The 20,310-nt window shown below is 48.8% G+C and overlaps 1 protein-coding gene across 3 annotated transcripts in view; it reads right to left on the reverse strand.

Moving 5' to 3' along the window:
* LOC142588410 (uncharacterized) overlaps positions 1 to 20,310 on the reverse strand; it is a 69,206-nt gene that overhangs the window by 42,315 nt on the left and 6,581 nt on the right. For all 3 annotated transcript variants that reach the window (XM_075700106.1, XM_075700105.1, XM_075700104.1), the window contains exons 4-6: positions 16,139 to 16,201; positions 15,062 to 15,112; positions 445 to 567 (exon numbers count right to left, since the gene is read on the reverse strand). In XM_075700106.1, coding sequence (XP_075556221.1) covers positions 445 to 567; positions 15,062 to 15,112; positions 16,139 to 16,201 — 237 coding nt within the window. The remainder of the gene's footprint in view (positions 1 to 444; positions 568 to 15,061; positions 15,113 to 16,138; positions 16,202 to 20,310) is intronic.

The raw sequence follows: 20,310 nt of genomic DNA on the forward strand, positions 1-20,310 counted from the left end.
GTTATCACTTTTCCAACCTAAATTTTTATCAAGCATTCATCTGCATGTGAGAGCAATTGCTGTTATTATTACGGAAACGCAATATACCCTACAGTCGAATGACAAACGAATATTTAATCTCGAATAATCGTTGCACATCCAGATTTATAAAACAAGAAGCGTCACCGTGTGGTTCTATGAGCTAAAAAGTAAGCTACTAGACATCCTTCTGATTATGGAATATTACAAGAGTAATTGCACTAGTAAGGAATGAACAATCCCATAGTTCAAATTCTTGAAAACCAGCGCTCACACGAGTCAGCGTGTGTATCGCACCGCAATGCGCGCCTTTCTTTTTTTTTTTTTTTTTGTCTGCTTCGTGTGAACTATGATCTTAGAGAACTTGAGCTATGCTCCCGCCAACCAGCCCAAGATTCCACCCTAATGAAGAATAGTTTCACTTACCTCCCATTCCCATGCCTCCCATTCCCATGCCTCCCATTGCCATGCCTCTCATTCCCATTCCCATGCCTGCCATACCCATTCCCATGGGGTTCATCATACCCATGGGGTTCATCATTCCACCACCTAGAAAGAAAAAATTCATCTGTACATCGCGCAATTCATACAAAGGTTCTTAGCGACAGAGTGCCGCGTACTCAATGGGATGCAACATTATAGGTTATGCGCTGTATAGCAGCCACCATTAATTTATTATTTCGCGAGAACATATCCACGTTTCTAAAGCTTTAATGTCGCTGCTCATTTCTATCAGGTGGACTAGCCTGTGCTTTGAAGCTGTATTTTGGCATCGCTTGTCAAAGTGATAATGTAGAGTAACGGGGTTCCTATGAAGTATACTTTACACGAAACAACAAATGCAGTATAGAAGGCCCGTCCGAAAAGCTCGTGTGTAACACTTCTGAAGAAAATTCATGTCCCAGACATTACCATACCTCACTGTGAACACCTTCAATATACTTCCCATCGAACACAAAACACGGGCTCCACCTTTTCTTCCGCTGCTGAAAACATCCTTGAAAGCTTTCTGTTAAGCACTTCGGCAGCGATGTCATTTCCTTTTGAATTGTCGTCACAGTCTCTAAATGGCGCCTCCGGAGCACCAGTTTGGACTTGGGGAACAAAAAAAGAAAATAGGTCGCGGAGGGCTCAACCTGTCGAGTAGGGACGGTGTAACCAGTGGCCACTGCAGCACAAGTGCTTCTCCAAGCTCCCCCACCATAACATCCTAGATCTCGTTCCTGCTATCTCTCTCCACATTTAAGCTGTGTCAGAGACTGCGCGCTACACCTGCTTGGCGAAAGACTGATGGCAAACGTGGAGAAAGAAGTAAAGCAGATAGATCCACAGCCCATACCTGAGCGGCAATAATCCGGCGATAGTGACATCAGCATCAGCTCGCCCATGCCTTTATTTGCACGAGCCTGTAATGGTTGATTGTTACAGATAATTTTAAACCCTTGCGAGGGCACATATCGCTTTGTTAAGTGCGGTTGGGGGCCTTCTTAAGTCACTCCATAGCGAAGCCTACGTGCTAACGTTCTGTGGTTGGCCGAACATGTGGCGGTGGCGACCCGAGCAGGGCTGAGACGAGGAGTAGCACACAAAGCACTTTATTGCATGATGAAAGTAGGACAAAACTAGCCACGAGTCACAAGACGCACTCGATTATTTAGCCTTTGCGTGGGGTCTAGAGAAGTCCCAATATCCCTAAGCTGCGCAGGGGGTAGTTGGCTGGAGTCACCCAAGAGGATCCACCCACGTGCCGAAGTTCACCGCCACCGTCAGGTAGCCACGTGTCTACGGTGGACATGAGCCACTTGCACGGAGACGCGCACGCTGCATCCGGGATCCGTGGCGAGAAGCGCCAGCGAAGACGACACCGATACGCTTGTTGTCTCTCGAAGCAAAGTGCAAAGTTCGAGAAGGCAACCTGAACAGGAGCGGGGTCCATCAGAAGCGCGCCCATTTGGAATGCCAGTCCTAACCAGACACTGTACTGCCAGGACCGCACCTCTAGTCGACACATTAAATTGAGAGGCAACCGGAATCGGCACAGTTTCCATTAGATCATCTCTGGTGGCAGGCCTGTTTACTCGGCGAGACAGCCTACGACGATGACGAGACGGCAAACTCCGCCAAACTGGGAAACGACGAGAAACACTATCTCTTCCTTTGTAGCACCTAACCGACGTTATTGCTACACCTTCCGATTCAGGAGAAGCAGAAGTCTGGTTTATCCACTGCTGCGCTTGGACAGCTCAGTTCCCTCGGTATTGATCGGCAGTAATGCAACCACGCACATGTCCATTGGGTATAAAGGGCTCTTGGTTCTCACTCCCGTTTCATACACTCAAGCGCTCTCGACAGCACGCCGTGGTTGCTTAATGGCTATGGTGTTTGGCTGCTAAGCACGAGGTAGTGGGATGGAATCCCGCGGCATCGGCGGCCGCCTTTCGATGGGCGCGAAATGCAAAAACACCCGCTTACTTTGACGTAATAGTTCTGCGGAAACACGCAAGGTGGAGAGAAGTAATTATTAAAGAGAAAATCAGACATCCACCCGTTCGTAGCAATTGCTACAAATGAAACCCATGCGGGTTCCTTGAAAGAAAGGCCTCGCAGTTGAAGAAAAATTCGTCCTGGTCCGGGACTCGAACCCGGGACCACCGCCTTTCCGGGGCAGCCGCTCTACCTTCTGAGCTAACCAGGCGGCTAGTAAATGGTAGGGCGAAGTCGAATTTGTCAACTCGAAGCAAAGGCAAGAGTTTGACGTAGTAGTTCCGCGGAAACCGGCAAGGTGGAGAGATGTAATTAATAAATAATTCCTTTGTAATTAATAAATAAATGCTTTGTAGCAATTGCCACGAACGGGTGGATGTCTGATTTTCCGTTTATTAATTACCCGCTTACTTAGATTAGGTGCAGGTTAATGAACCCCAGGTAGTCCAATTTCTTCCGGAGTGCCCCACTACGGCGTGCCTCATAATCAGATCGTGGTTTTGACACGTAAAACCCCGTAAATTAAAGAAAAACGTTTTCCACAAGAAACTGAAGTAGTGCAAGTAGTTAGCTTTAAAGGTGCATCGTCTACGTTTTATGATGCTCAACTTGGCTCTCAAAAATATCGGCGGGGCTACTCAGATGGTAGGTTAAGGTGAAAAAGTGTCGCTTTCTTGAGTCGAACGAGCAGTTTCAGTTCGACCAAGGCAAGCAAGAATGGGGGAATAAAACGGCGAAACCTCAAGGCCACAGTCCAACAGTTGTGTTCTTTCACAAATGAAAGGCAGCTCCGAAAACCATAGGCCAAGTGAGTCGCTACTCTGAAAACAACTGGCACCGAAACAGAAAACCCGAATTGGGCCCAAAACAGGCAGCCGTGAGTAGGCATCTGCTGTGGGAGGTGGTCCCTCACCGTTCGCCGCGTGGAGCAGCCGAGCAAACGGCACCCACCGCCCCGGGCGGTGTCAGAGCACCCGGTGCCGAGGTGCCTTACCGGACGGCCCATAAGGCACCCGTGGGACACGTTAATTTTGCCGCCCAACCTGCGACTCCAATAGAGTGAAACAAAGAGAGAAAGAGCTATGTGCAGAAGAACTCCGACTACTCACGAGGCTTCCTTACTTAGGCCCGGCTTGCAGACGCTCCGCGGGCGCTGGGCCTCGCCCTACCTGGATACACACCACGTGGTTCTCGTGCAGTCAACAGTATTCTCTTCTAAAAACGCTTGCGAAAATGTAGCTTGTCGACAAGTTCATATGTCCTGCAAAATCATTGCCTCACTCTCCAGAAGAAACGCCGCTGGCAATAGCGATGAAAGTTTCGGTTCCAACAAAGGATCTATCAAACGAACCTGTCGTCCGATATTCGAAGAGCGCCACGTTACGCAGCCCTTTACGAGGTCTAAAACAATTTTGGCAGCAAAGTAACGACAACACAGGCTAGTACAGACAAACAAAAAGCCATGTACTGCACCTTCGTAGACAAGGATAACACGTAGCTGAGCTACGCAAAAGATATGGAACACGCTAGGAAGCTACGGATTCGACTCCCCATGCAAGGAAACCGAGCGAATACGTTTGCCCAATACCACATGCCGAACACCTTCATCTAAGTTGTTCGCGGATGCAGTTACGCAAACCGAGACGCACTTGGGCAATCGGGGAGGCAACCGCGGGTGGGTGCCGCGGAGTCAAACAATAGCCCCTGCGCGTCCCCAAGCCTAACAGAACCGACGAGCGCGCAGTCAGTCCACGTGCATGCGACGCTGCACAGCAGCCAAAGTGTTCCTCTTGCGCCCGAGTATCCACGCCCGCGCGTATCGGAATACTCATGCTATTTGTCGTACCACTGCGCAACTACAATAATCTACCAGGTGTGCGTGGGTGTGTTTTGTACAGGGGAAGGACACGCGAGCCATAAGGGGAAGGGAGATGCGAGGGCCGAGCGTCCCCCTAATGTATACCGACGGTTCAGTTACTACCGTCAGCTGAGCCGCCTCTGTGGTCACTCTTTCATTATCACTCACTATCCTAGCAAAGACTGCGTGTTACGACGTCGACTAGTGCAGAACGCACCGCCTTCACTGACGTTGGTCGGCTTATAGAGCGAAAATCTGAAGCAGTGTGCCATATTCGTGGCTCAAAGCCAGCATTACAGCGTTTGCAGTCAGTCTTCAGATACTGAAGTGAAAAAAAGAAATTATGGGAATTGATACAATTTATTTGGCATCCTAAATAACTGTCAGAGCCTTACAGCAGAAGATTGCTTTGACAACTATGAATGAATCTTTCCATCCAATAATTGCAAAGATCTACCCACTAGCCGCCGTTTCAGCATTCGTTTTGTTTATTATATACATTCAAGTTATGAAAAGTATGTCCAAATTGTTAGAAAGGAACACAACTGCCCTCAGTAGGTAACTGCTTATATAATGGATTTGAATAGTAAAACGATGGGATTCGTTTGTGTTCCATTGCCTTCGCACGTGATTTTGCTTCATTTGTATAAAACTCCATATAAAAACTCTGTAAAAATAATTTCTTAATATTGCATGCTGGGTGTCTCGCGTTATGTTTGCCCCTTGCAATCACTTGAAAATAAAGTCGTTGCAGGTTCTTATGAGTATTCACGTTTGTGCAGTTTCTATTTTGTGAGATTCGCTTCCACATTATAGACATACTACGTATATATATATATATATATATATATATATATATATATATATATATATATATATATATATATATATATATATATATATATATGAAGCTGTGCTAAGTATGCCCCCGGACCACATATTAATCATCGGGCTAGAATTGAGAAATTCCTAGCTGTACCTACTCCCTTACCTGATTTTGAAACATTTATAAGGTGCAGAGAGCACTTTGGTTCTGTTACGTTTCGCCTACGACGCGCGGTATAGCCGGCGCGGATGCAACGGACGCCGGGGCTTCGTTCAAAGCGGCAGACATTTTGGCCCGTTCGGCGCCGCCGCTACGCCTCCCCGCCAAGCGCGTCCAGGCATGTTCCAATGCCACGTGTCTTCGTGTGCGTGTGTGTGTGTGTGTGCATGTTGGTGCCCACGCTTGTCGAAGCGCGGCAGCCGGGGAGAGGAGCTCCCCCAACTGTGAAGCGAGGAGGTCCGAGCGGCACCGGCCCGGCGGATGCGTCACCTACTCGTCCCAACGTTCCCGAGCGGCACCGGCCCGGCGGATGCGTCACCTACTCATCCCAACGTGCCCGAGCGGCGCCGGCCCGGCGGATGCGTCACCTACTCGTCCCAACGGGCCCGAGCGGCGCCGGCCCGGCGGATGCGTCACCTACTCGTCCCAACGTGCCCGAGCGGCGCCGGCCCGGCGGATGCGTCACCTACTCGTCCCAACGTGCCCGAGCGGCGAAGTCACGTGCGCGTCTATAGAGGCGTTCCTTCTTGCCCTCAACTGCGAGAGTATAAAAGCAGCTGCCCCCGGACGCCGAGAGAGGCTCCGATTTCTTCTGTTGAGTAACGTGCTCTCCAGTCTCTCCACTTCGGTCGACCTGACCGCCCGCTCTTTTGCGATGCTAGAATAAACAAGTTGTTCTGTTACCAGTCGACTCATGCTTTGCCGGGACCTTCGAATGCTTCCAGTTGTGCCCCAGGCCGCCAGGCCAACGCTACCCTTGGGGCTTGCGACCCAGGTGCAACAACGGGCGTCAGCGCTGAGTTCCCAACAACTGGTGGCAGCGGTGGGATCGCGACAACGGAGGCCAGCAGCGAAGATATGCAGTTGACTGTATGCTGAGCAGCACAACGACCATCCGGGAGCAGTGCAACGAGCCCTGTGTGATGACTGGTTGCCTGCAGCGGAACGACTGCGCTGAACTCTTGGCTGCGAGGTTTGGTGAGTGCGGGACTTTCTTCTTCTGAGCTTTGCCAGGCTTTTGTTAGTGTCAGAAACAGAGCTGGTAATTGTGGTTGTCGTTGCTGCCGGGTTAGTTTGCGGCAAGACAATAGTAGGCAGTAGAGAAAGCAGCATTCAGAGCAGCCATGGATTTGAAGTCGTTGCGCAAACCGAAATTGCTGGAGCTTGCAAGAGAGTTGGGTCTGGATGTCTCGGACAAACTCAGAAAACCAGAACTGCTAAGGGCTATTCTTGAGTTGGAAGCTGAGGATGACGAGCTGTCGGAATGCCTTGAGACCATTGAGGAGAGGGAGACTGCAAAAACAAAGGAGCGCGAACGAAAAGAACAAAAACAAAAAGAAAAAGAAGAGCGCGACTACGCTTTGGAAATGAAGCGTCTCGAGGTAGAGTTGGAACGCGCTCGTAATGGAAGTCAGGCACACGGTGCAGGAGAACGCGTATTGTTCAAAATGACTGACCTGATGCGGCCGTTTAAGCTTGGAGAGGACATTGGTTTGTTCCTGGTTAACTTTGAGCGAACGTGCGAGAAGCAAGGGTTCTCTCGGGAAACGTGGCCACAGCGCTTGCTCACTTTGTTACCCGGCGAGGCGGCCGACGTAGTCGCTCGCTTGAATAGAGAGGAGGCAGAGGATTTCGACAAAGTGAAATCGAGTCTGCTAAAAAAGTACAGGCTGTCAGCGGAGGCGTTCCGTCGGAAGTTTCGGGAAAATGAGAAAGGCAGAAGTGAGTCATATACGGAGTTTGCGTACAGGCTTATGTCAAACATGCAGGAGTGGCTCAAAGAAGAGAAAGCGTTTGGTGACCACGAGAAAGTTCTGCAGTGTTTCGGGCTAGAACAGTTTTATAGTCGGTCACCTGAGAACGTGCGGTACTGGGTCTTGGATAGGCCAGACGTTTGTACGGTGGCTAAAGCCGCCGAGCTAGCCGAGGAGTTTGTGACGCGTCGGGCTCGCGGAGCTAAGGACGGTCAAAAGGGTGAATTTGGCTCGAAGTTTGAGAGGCCGAAGTTCACGCCCATGAGATTAAAGGGGGACACACGTAGTGCGGATGCGAGTGAAAGCAGTCCGACAGAACGTAAGGAGACGGCGGCAGCCGAAGCCGAACGCAGAAAGCGGTTCGAGACGAGGCAAGCGCGCGTGTGTTATACGTGCCAGAAGCCGGGTCACTTTTCGGCGCAGTGTCCGGAAACAAAAACAAAAGTCGTGTTTTTGTCATTATGCAGCACTGACGAGAACATGAAGCTTCTCGAGCCTTACATGCGAGACCTCCTCGTGAACGGGAAAGAGTGCCGAGTGCTTCGCGATTCCGCAGCTACGATGGATGTAGTTCACCCCTCCTACGTAGAACCCGATATATTCACGGGCGAGTGCGCATAGATCAAGCAAGCCGTGGAAGCTCACAGCGTGTGTCTGCCCGTAGCAAAAGTGCTTATTGAAGGACCTTTCGGAGCCCTTGAGACGGAGGCCGCAGTGTCATCTATGCTGCCCCCCCAGTACCCGTACCTATTTTCGAACAGGTCCGATCACCTCCTGCGCGAGAAGGGGCTTTTGTTTGGTGAGGCTAGCGTTCAGGCCTTAACCAGATCGAAGGTTCGGGAGCTCGCTGCAAAGGCGGTAGTTGCGGGGCCGACGTTGTCGAACAATGAAAAAGGGTCAGAGGCGCAGCAAGCTGATATTCAGAGCACGCCTGAACTGAATAAAATTAAGTCTGTAACGTTAAAGGCACCAGATACTGGAGAGGAAATGCCCGACACGGGAAAATTAGAAGAGCTATCTGCAGATTTGCTCATCGCGCCTACGTCAGACGGACTTAATAGGTTGCTAAAAGTCAGCCGGTCGGCTTTGATAGCCGAGCAAAAGAAGGATGGCAGCCTAGAAAACATACGCTGCATTGTCAAGGAAGGTATCGCCAAGAAAAATGCTCGCTTTGTGGAAAGAGGTGGGGTCCTGTACCGGAAGTATCTAGACCGCAGGGGAGTGGAGTTCGATCAGCTGATCGTGTCTCAATGCTATCGTCAGGATCTGTTGCGCTTGGCGCATGGGGGTTCGTGGTCCGGACACCTAGGAGTTAAGAAAACTAAGGACCGTCTCTTGCAAGAGTACTATTGGCCAGGGTGTTTTCGGGACGCAGACCACTTTGTGAGGACATGTGACACCTGTCAGCGGGTGGGCAAACCAGGGGACAAATCGAGGGCGCCATTGAGATTGGTACCTATTATTACGGAGCCTTTTAGACGGCTCGTTATTGATACAGTGGGACCTCTGCCGGTAACAACCACGGGGTACAGACACATTTTGACTGTGATCTGCCCAGCGACAAAGTTCCCTGAAGCAGTGCCGCTTAAAGAACTCAGCTCAGTTGAGATAGTCAATGCACTACTGTCCATATTTGCACGAGTTGGTTTTCCTGCGGAAATCCAGTCAGATCAGGGCACGGTGTTTACGAGCGCTTTGACGACAGCCTTTCTCGAAAGGTGCGGGGTAAAGCTGTTACACAGCTCGGTGTACCACCCACAGTCGAATTCCGTTGAGAAGCTCCACTCCGTCATGAAGCGCGTGTTGAGAGCATTGTGTTTTGAACAACAAACGGACTGGGAGCTGTGTCTGCCTGGGGTGATGTTTGCATTAAGGACCGCGCCGCATGCGGCTACGGGGTTTTCGCCAGCTGAGCTGGTGTACGGTCGCTCGCTGCGATCTCCGCTTCGCATGCTTCGAGAATCGTGGGAAGGCAGGGGCGACGACCCAGTCGTGGTGGAGTACGTGCTTAAGCTCCTCGAACGCTTAAGAAGGGCACAGGAGTTGTCAGGTGAAGCAATGGCAAAGGCCCAGCAGAGGGCCAAGGTTTACTATGATCGGACAGCCAGGGCCCGTCGTTTTGAGGTGGGCGATGAGGTCATGATATTGCGCACATCGCTAAAAAACAAACTAGACGTGCAGTGGGAGGGCCCAGCACGAATTGTTCAAAAACTGTCGGACGTCAACTACGTGGTGAGTCTGCCAGGAAAGCGGAAAGCACAGCAAGTTTACCACTGTAATCTGCTCAAACCCTATAAACAACGGGAAGCAGTGGTGTGCATGATGGTAAACGTTCCTGAAGAGCTTCCGGTCGAGCTTCCGGGACTAGGCTCAGTGACGAACAGGAAAGACGCCGATCAAGTCATTAGTGACTTAATCAGTAGAGCATCGCTGTCGCCTGAGCAGAAAACCGAACTACACCAGCTCTTACAAGGGTTTCAAGGTCTGTTCTCTGAGAGGCCTGGTAGGACTTCTGTCCTTACTCATGACATAGAACTTACCTCCCCAGAGCCAGTACGATCCAAGGCGTACCGGGTGTCACCCCGCCAGAGCGATATTATGGAGGCTGAGGTAAAGAAAATGCTACAGCTCGGTGTTATTGAGGCTGGTGAGAGTGATTATACCTCCCCTTTGATTTTAGTTGAGGTACCGGGCAAGGAACCTCGTCCTTGCGTCGACTACCGCAGGCTTAATTCCATCACTAAAGATCAAATTTATCCGATCCCTAACATCGAGGAGCGCCTTGAGAAAGTTAGTAGCGCTCAGTTTATTTCCACCCTAGATCTTGTCAGGGGTTATTGGCAGGTTCCACTTACAGAAGAGGCTAGTAGGTATGCGGCGTTCATTTCACCAATGGGAACGTTCCGTCCTAAAGATTTGAGTTTTGGTTTGAAGAACGCGCCATACTGCTTTTCAAGCCTCATGGATAAAGTGTTGCGGGGACAGCAAGAATTCGCTTTACCGTATTTAGACGACGTAGCGATATTCTCCGCATCCTGGTCTGAGCATATGGCACACTTGCGGGCAGTGCTAACCCGCCTGCGCGAAGCGGGCTTGACAGTAAAGGCTCCTAAGTGCCAGTTAGCACAGGCCGAGGTTGTCTACCTCGGTCACGTGATTGGTCGGGGTCGTCGCCGCCCCTCAGAAATAAAGGTGGCCGCTGTGCGAGACTTCCCGCAACCGCGCACGAAGACCGATATTTGGTCGTTCTTAGGTGTCGCCGGCTACTATCAGAGGTACATCCCCAGGTACTCTGATATCGCGGCTCCCCTGACGGATGCTCTAAGAAAGACAGAGCCGCAAACAGTCGTCTGGGACGAGACAAAGGAAAGAGCTTTTAGCGCCCTAAAGAGTGCCCTAACAAGCCAGCCTGTGCTACGATCGCCCGACTACACAAAAGGGTTCGTTGTTCAGTGCGATGCTAGTGAGCGAGGCATGGGCGTTGTACTGTGCCAACGGGAAAATGGAGAAGTAGAACACCCCGTCCTGTATGCTAGTCGTAAGCTGACCAGTCGTGAGCAGGCGTACAGCGCCACCGAGAAAGAGTGTGCGTGTCTCGTGTGGGCCGTTCAGAAATTGTCATGCTATCTAGCCGGCTCGAGGTTTATCATTGAGACGGATCACTGCCCTCTCCAATGGCTGCAGACCATCTCTCCCAAAAATGGCCGTCTCCTGCGCTGGAGCCTCGCTTTGCAACAATATTCCTTTGAGGTGCGTTACAAAAAGGGGAGTCTCAACGGTAATGCCGATGGCTTAAGTCGAAGCCCCTAACGTGGGAATCAGCCTCAAAATTGTTTGTTACTGATGTTTTTCTTCCTGAGGCAGGATTTTTAACATATTGCTTTTGTGTAGTGTTTCAAAGTGATGATGTGCTTTCTAGTGCAATTTTCCAATTTGTGGACGCATTCTGAGTGCTGCTAGACTACTGTAAGGAACTAGGCAGTGGTATAAAAGGGGAAAGAGCCTGGCAGGGCTTAGTGAAGGTTGTTTCGTGCTTGCTGACTGAGCGGTTGAGTTTCGGCTTAGTTCTACCGCTTGCCGGGAACGAGAACAAAAATGTCAACTCTCCCGAAGTCACTTTGCAGTGTCCTGTGTGAACCTGAACGAGAGAACGAGGCCTTCTCTGTGCGCTGCGCTCAAGAAACGTCGAGGGACGCCCGACTTCGGTTATGAGCATCATCGAGCGACATCCCTCCGGACAGCGGATGCAGTCCCCTGACCATCGGGATCTCCTTCCCCCGGCGGGGCGGTCTGTTACGTTTCGCCTACGACGCGCGGTATAGCCGGCGCGGATGCAACGGACGCCGGGGCTTCGTTCAAAGCGGCAGACATTTTGGCCCGTTCGGCGCCGCCGCTACGCCTCCCCGCCAAGCGCGTCCAGGCATGTTCCAATGCCACGTGTCTTCGTGTGCGTGTGTGTGTGTGTGTGCATGTTGGTGCCCACGCTTGTCGAAGCGCGGCAGCCGGGGAGAGGAGCTCCCCCAACTGTGAAGCGAGGAGGTCCGAGCGGCACCGGCCCGGCGGATGCGTCACCTACTCGTCCCAACGTTCCCGAGCGGCACCGGCCCGGCGGATGCGTCACCTACTCATCCCAACGTGCCCGAGCGGCGCCGGCCCGGCGGATGCGTCACCTACTCGTCCCAACGGGCCCGAGCGGCGCCGGCCCGGCGGATGCGTCACCTACTCGTCCCAACGTGCCCGAGCGGCGCCGGCCCGGCGGATGCGTCACCTACTCGTCCCAACGTGCCCGAGCGGCGAAGTCACGTGCGCGTCTATAGAGGCGTTCCTTCTTGCCCTCAACTGCGAGAGTATAAAAGCAGCTGCCCCCGGACGCCGAGAGAGGCTCCGATTTCTTCTGTTGAGTAACGTGCTCTCCAGTCTCTCCACTTCGGTCGACCTGACCGCCCGCTCTTTTGCGATGCTAGAATAAACAAGTTGTTCTGTTACCAGTCGACTCATGCTTTGCCGGGACCTTCGAATGCTTCCAGTTGTGCCCCAGGCCGCCAGGCCAACGCTACCCTTGGGGCTTGCGACCCAGGTGCAACAACGGGCGTCAGCGCTGAGGTTCCAACAGTTCGTTCTACCTTTCTGTGCTTTAAGATGTTCAGTCTGAACTTATCTGATTGTAAACAATTCAGACGAACTATTTCAGCAATGTTTGAGGCTCTTTGGCTGCTGCGGTTCCATGTGTAATGTTGAGGCGTTGTTGCTCTTTCTACTTACATGTGGCCAGAGTATCAGGCACTACCCTTCAAAGGCTCGTTGTCAGTTGTCGGCGAACATGTTCTTTAAGAAATGTTGATCTTTAGGCAAAGGCGATTCCAGCTTTTATTGGGAAAACGCAATGGAAACTCTAATGGAAAAGCACGTAGAATTATTCTAGCAAAAAGCAATTGCCGCACACGCGTATTCGCTGAACGATAAAAGCGCCACAGTATAGCACTATTGAAACAAAAGTCAGCTGTTATGAAGAATTTGACCTGTCAGAAATTACAAGAGCATTCACATCATTGACGAAGGGAGTGATTTCGCTTAGTATAGCCCGCAGTCCCCCGCCCGCATATTCCGTCATTCCGCCACCTAGAAATGAGGCGTCTGTTCACCGCGCAATTCTTACAAATCTAAGTAGCGTTAATGTGTCAGGTGCTCAGTGCGAGGCAATATTAGAAGTTATGCGGTATAAACCGCCGGCAATTTGCGCGTTATTTGGCAAAACGTATCCCCGATTTTTAAAGTTCCTTTACGCAATTTTGCAAGGCCAGCCAACCTTTGCGAGCACCAGTGGAGCTTTGGTTTGAGGTGGTACTTTTGGCGCAGGTCATCGAGGTGTTGCTGTTGAGCGGCTGGGTTTCTGCGACACAGTACCTTTCGCGAAAGAGTTAGCGCAATGTATGTTCTCAAGTGTGTAAACATTCACTTAGAACAATAATGCTGCAAACCTGAGTGACGGCAGTACCAGCCACCTGATATCAGTATATGCTACTCAATACAAGTTTCATTTCTAGTGTATCTCCGTAATGGCTCTTAGATTGATAACTTTCTTTGGCTGCTTCCCCTGATTTAGTAGACGGAGTATGTTCTCACTGCATGTCTTCACGTGTGTAAGCATCCACGTGGAACATTGATGTTGCAAACCTGAGTGATCGCAGCAGCAGCCACCTGGTATCACTATATGCTACTAAATACAAGTTTCATTTCAAGTGTATCTCCGTAATGCCTCTTGGATTGATAACTTTCTTTGGCTGCTTCCCCTGATTGAGCAGACGGCGTATGTTCTCGCTGCATGTTATAACGTGTGTAAGCATCCACGTGGAACATTGATGTTGCAAACCTGAGTGACCGCAGCAGCAGCCACCTGGTAGCAGTATATGCTACTCAATACAAGTTTCATTTAAACTGTATCTCCATAATGCTTCTCAGATTGATAACTTTCTTTGGCTGCATCCCCTGCTTTACCAGACGGAGTATGTGAGGTCCGCGGAATGGGCGCCCATCGCTGTGCGTCCCACGCAAGCGTACCGCTGTCGTGATGACGTCATCACACCATCTAGTCACGTGGTCATCGTGCGGTGGTGGTCGCCATCGCAATGCTGTTGTTATTCCACTGTCGTCGTGCCGCCTTGGCTGCAAAGTGACCGTCACGCCACCGTCGTCGTCCCGCTGTCATTTCGTTGTCGTCACAGCGTCGCCATACTGGAATTTTTGATGTACACAGAAGTGCATCGCAGTTTCCTGCAAGAGTTCTAACTCACCCTGCCAGTCTACTAGCCTATACAACTTACTTTCGTTCGCTCCATCTTAGAATACGCTAACATCATCTGGTTCCCGCACGCGTCACCTAACATATAAAACTAGAAAACGTGCAAAGAAAAGCTGTGAGATGCATCTTTAACAAATACAGGCCCTGTGACTTCCCTACAGACCTCTCAGCTGATGCAGGTCTTAAAACACTATCTGTTAGGGCCAGACAAGCCCGCTTAAAATTCATCTACCAACTAATGCACCGCAGTTATAAGATAGACCGAGCTAAATACGTTACTTTGTCTGCATCACGTCTATAGCGAAAAAAGAGCACCCCTTTACACTAAACCAGTACAGTATTCGCAATGACACGCTCAAGTTTCACATTTCCCATGGCGATCAAAGAATGGAATCTCCTCCACTACTACATAGTTTACTCTCCGTCACTTTCATCTTTCATCAACCTACTAGAGACATAAAACACAGAAGACGCCACTTAACACACCTACATATCTTAACTCTAATACTTATTTCTGCATTTCAAGCCGCAAACTGGTCACTTCTGCGCTGTTATCTGTTGGCTGTATAACTTCTCTATTCTTACATGGGTCATTTATTCGCTATTTTTATATAAATTCTAGTAATACTATATTTGTTACTGAGCGATACCGTTATACCAAGCAAACGTATTGTATTTCACATCGTCATTGGTGATTTCTGCCGCAGCTAAGAAAGCTTTTTCTCTTTTCTATATTCTTTTACTGTACCCCGTAGCATGACCTGTTTGTTTCTTTTTGTAGAACTGTGTAATACAATGCCCACCTTCTTTAGTCTCACTGGGACTGGCAGTATCGCAAATAAATAATAAATAAAAAAATATTTCGAGCACCTCGGTTTTTCTTATAGGCCCATATGAAATCATTATTAACAAAATGATGGAATGCTACGTCCACCAGTTAAAGCAGCGCATAGAGTAGCATGCGTGTCTTATAAGAAAGCGCAGATTCATGGCATTACGGCTTCTGCATTAACCTATATAGCAGAAGCATTTAGTTAGACCTGCTCTGATGGAAGGATTTCCTGCAGGATTTGCTTTCTTGATGACGCAGCAGCCGCACTTACCCATTCCATTCGGAGTTGCGGCTGCTGGCGATGTGTTTCCGTTTGGAGCCTCTGCACACATATATTGAGGACATGTGGTTTAATTGCTGGACGTTACAAGCTTCTTAGATTTAAATAGGCCTCAAACTCATTACTGGAAGTGGTAAAGCTGGCCACAGCAACCTTTCAATGTTGAACAAAGCCGTCACGCATATTACGCGGCACAACCGCCCTTATTTTATTTAGACGCGTTTGCAAGCGAACGTATTTCTGGCTGAAGTGCTTTCGTGTCGTTAAGTAAGGTGCAAGTATGGCAAGTTGTTTGTACATGCTGCACGTAGAGAAAAACGATGAACTCGCGCGTTACAGAAGCGAAGACGAGGTCCCTGTCAAATAGTTTTTCAGTTTGCCTAATTAAAGTGTCCTGCCCTGTTCTCCCACTTCCTGCTGCTTCTTCCCGCAGTTCCTGCGAAAGCAAAACTTTGGCTGTTAGCTTAAATAATAGTCGCTCTCCTGGCACTCACTGGCCTCCACAAGGTGTTTTCACTGTGCGATAAGATTCCTTGTGGGGGCAAGGATTCGAGGAGTTGCGCTTAGTACGGCTCTTACTCCAATCTACACTGGATTAAGTAACAACGCTCTTTTTAAAGTCTTCAATAACGTAGCCTATGACGTCATAATACATTAAGTGGCGTAAAAAAATTACCAGCACAATAGCACTGGTCATGCACTAGCATGACACAGATGTTTTTAATGTCATGCATTCATGCATTCTAACATTTTCTTTGTGCGTATAATTCTCAATTGGACGTCGCTTTTAATTACATAATAATGACCGCGGCAGTAATAACCATAATAAAATCGCTTTTACATACTAATAACAACCAAGCTCTGATTGCTGAAGGGCTTCGCACAAATACCCGAATGAAGGCGGCGCACGTACCCATGGGTTCATCAAAACGTAAACACATGAGCAGCATTAACGCCACAGTAGCCAAAAGCGCACATCAGAAACACGGTTCATAAGCCATCGTGCTATATATACCGTACACCACAATCAAGATCTTATTTCGCGATGAAGCAGGCAACTGCACTCACCCGCTTTATCTGGTGCAGTCGTATTCGTTCCAGGCTTCTTGTCCTTGTCCTTGGCCCCGTGCTCTGAAAATATACAAGTGAATTGACACCATATGCAGCACCTCAAGCGTACGCTTGAAAAAAAAGTTGTCAACAATTGTCGAAGCACTCGTAGAATGATTTCGTTACCAAAAAGAAAAGTACACAACTGCGCTCAAGAGCAGATGCTCTCATTTACGCGTGTTCTCGCAACAATCTAAATCAGCCCGGAGAACATAGGCCATTCTCGCGCTATTCAAAATGCGCGGCCTGTTTTGGCTGTATTAGGTGTACTCAGTATCTCACGTGAATTCTCGTTGCAGCTGTTATGTTAAGTAGGAAGTTGACCGCTATACATTCTACAATAGAAGAGATACCACGCAACATTAGAGAAATGGAAAGAACGGAGTAGATCACTTGTTATCGGCCAGACCATCGCACCAAACCCTTGTGCGATGGCATCGCGTAGTCCCCCGCATTCTGGGCCATTTTTTTTCTTCTTTTCGTTCAATCGATTACACCTATACTGGATGAAAACACACTGTCTCTTCAATTTGCGTGAAATCGTTTCCACTTATGACATCAAACGCTTACACACCAGAAGAGACCCTACCCTTGTTTAGTACATATGATGCTTCACGAGGTCTTCCCTTAAGCAGTTTCAGTTAACTAGCCTTCGATTTACCACCTTCCCTGTGAGCATTATAAAATCTATCATTTCAACTTCGCTGCACTCCGGTTTTATTTTTGGGCAGAGCAAGGACAATGAACCGTCATTCTTTCATTCAAGCGCGATTGCAATTCAAACATTCGAATCCCCAATTCAATATGGACTTTTTGAACTCGACGATTCAGGTCAGTTTGTCAGGGGCCAGTTTCTTGTACTTCCGTTCTGCTTTCTTGTTTAAGAATACGAACCGATTTTTATCCTATTTCAGAACTAAGAGCAGAATAAAGGTGCTATATGTTAGCGTTAAGCGTGTCTGTATAAAATGTGTCTGTGCGTGAAGTGGGAAATCTGGTCACGTAGTATAGTAAAAATATGTGTGTATGTATGTATGTATGTATGTATGTATGTAACTGTATTTACAAGCTCTCTTCTACCCAGTGGCCAACGTCGACGTTATTGCTCGCGATCTTGTGATATATATATATATATATATATATATATATATATATATATATATATATATATATATATATATATATATATATATATGTATATATAGTACAAGGAAAAGTTCTGTAGGTCCGGTGCATAGGTGGTTGAAGATACGAAGGAGCACACTTACGAAAATTGCATTTTTAATGGTTAACGTTTCGGCCGTGGCACGGCCGTCGTCAGAAAACCACGATATATATATATATATATATATATATATATATATATATATATGAAGATACGACGGAGAACACTTAGGGAAATTGCATTTTTAAAGGTTTAACGCTTCGGCCGTGGCACGGCCGTCGTCAGAAAACCACGGTTTTCTGACGACGGCCGGATCTAGACCTGTCAGTCCCGTCGTGGGATTAGCCGGGTGCGCGTTTTATCGCGTTTTGCTGGACCAAATAAACGTTTATTCACTCACTCACTCATTGCAGTTCAGTGTTTCAGCACGAAATACTTATCTGCCTCACGCTGCTATTTTATCTCAATTTTTTAACTCTCATTGATTTTTCTTTTTTATAATCGGTAAAAAAAATTGGCAGATCCCACGCACATGTGGAAGTCGGTTATATATTAAGCTTTCTTCCCGTGCATACGGTATTGAGTTCCGTGTAGCTTAACATTCCTCGTTCAATGCGCACTTTAGTCGCTTTTATTTATTTTTTTTTCTTCCTTCTCTTTTTTTTTCACTTGGCTTCTTTCTACACACTCGCCTACTCCTGTTGCCGACTTCTATTCTCCGCATCGGACATCTCCAAGTTTCTGTTTCCGGCTTCTTCACTTATTGTCTGTTGTTCTACTTGCCTATTTGATCGCAATCCTAGTGGCACAAACCCTTTCTTGGACATTGGTCAAAAATGTGTATATGCCCAGTTGCACATGGCAAGTGGCCAATGGCGGAACCAGAAATTTTATTCGCAGGGAGCCGTTCGGAGGAGGGAGGGGCAGGGGGGGGGGGTTGGCTGTAATATATTATATAGCATACTCTACAGGGTGTTTCGCTTAACTTGAGCCCAGCCTTCAAAATATGCAAATGCCTCGTAGCTGGACCAAACCAAGGTAATGCTGCTTGCCGTCGCTTGGAGATACTTAGATTATTTCTTGCATTCCGCCTGATTAAATAATTAGTCTTTATTTATTATTCCACTTCTCGATTATTATAGCTATATTAATAGTGTAAATGAAAAAATTGTAGAGCAAAATGAAAAACACCCGATACAGCTTTCTGTTGCTCAATACGTATCACATAAAAGGTTTTTTCCGAGCATGAAAGAAGCCCGCGAATTCACGCCAAGTGCCTCGAGCGGCCAATCGCGCGGCAATTTTGCGTGTAATCGCGGGCTCCTTTCACGCTCAGAAAAACCCTTTTATGTGGCACGTATTGAGCAACAGAAAGCTGTATCGGGTGTTTTTCATTTTGCTCTAAAAATTTATTTCATTGACACTTTTAATCTAATTATAAGCATTCAGAAGTTGAATTACTAATTAAGACTAATTATCTAATCAGGCCGAGGAGGAAGAACAAATATTTATTGAAACCAGCAGTTTAGTTGGCTGGGCCTCCCACGTGGGGACGTCGAGTTTGTGGGATTTTCACTCCCATGCTCTTGAGACAATGGAACGACAACGCAGTAGTGCAAACAATCACAAGGGCATTTATTGCACTTTTCATAGATCAATGCCTGCTAGCCGAGTTGCTATCCACAAAAGATGACGATGGGCGCGCGACAAATCTAGAAGTCAGACTCACCGCGACCGGATAGCGAGCGAATATGTTCGCCCCATGCGGGATCCCAACGCCTGGTCGTTCGCGCGTACGGTCAAGCGAACGGTGGCGCGTTCGAAGGCAGGCCACGCGAGGCGGTCTCGCAGAAGGATGGATCGGCGCGCGTGCAGGACGTCCGCACCGCTTGACGATCTCGAACCAAAGAGGGTCCCTTATCTTACCCGCACCCCCAAGTAACCCTGCCGTGAGGCGGCGCTAGCAGCGCAACACTCGCGCCATCTCTCGCACTGCGCCTCAACCACTCCGACCGCCGCGGGCGCCAGGCATCGCGGCGAAGCCGCACTGCAGAAGACATGAGCTATGCGGGAAAACAAGATATCAGGGGACGCGTGAGAGTCACGCATCCCCACAAGGTCTTGCCTGTTCGCCGCCTCGCAGGCTTGTTGGGTGTAGCCCAGAGTTGGTCGTCGTGGTGGGCACTGAGCAGGGCGGCGTGTCATCTCGATGAGAGGGTATTGATTGTCGCATATTGGAGTGTACATTCCCATAGCATGTCGGGAAGCGATGCTGCCTGAGTCTTACAGATCTTGCAAGTGTTACTAGGGCAGATGTCTGGGTAGATCTTGTGGAAACGTGTTAGTGAGGGGTACGTGTTTGTCTGTAACACGCGAAAGGGTGGTTGCCTGTGCTCTGTTTAGCCAGCGGTGAGAGATGGGGAAGGTTCTTTTTTCGAGCTGCGGTTGGCATATAAAAGTAGAAATTAACAATGAAAAGGGGAAATGAAAGTGGACGAAAAGATAGCTTGTAGCCGATGGGGAACAGAACCCACAACCTTCACATTAGTTCTCCGATGCGCTACCATTGTGCTACAGTGATGGCCATCAGTCCGTCCACTAACCTGTGAACTTAGTCTTGCTGGCACATGGACAGTGAATGCTACTCGTATGCTACCATAAAGGCGGCCAGATTCGAGACACTCGCTGCGAATGAACGAAAACGCGTTCGTGGACGGATTGGTGGCCGTCGCTGTAGCACAATTGGTGCTGCATCGCACGCGCAGTGCAAAGGTTGTGGGTTAGTTTCCCAACGGCGACAAGTTATGTTTTCGTTCGCTTTCATTTCACTTTTTTCGCCATTATATTCTACATTTCAATTTCCATCACAGCTAATTATCCCTAAGCTTTCCTTGGCTTCATAGCCTGCTGGGACGTTATATGGTCACGAGGCACACAAAGTGTATCTAAAAAATATTTCGCGTTT

Source organism: Dermacentor variabilis, chromosome 7, assembly GCF_050947875.1.
Source record: "Dermacentor variabilis isolate Ectoservices chromosome 7, ASM5094787v1, whole genome shotgun sequence".
NCBI lineage: Eukaryota > Metazoa > Arthropoda > Arachnida > Ixodida > Ixodidae > Dermacentor > Dermacentor variabilis.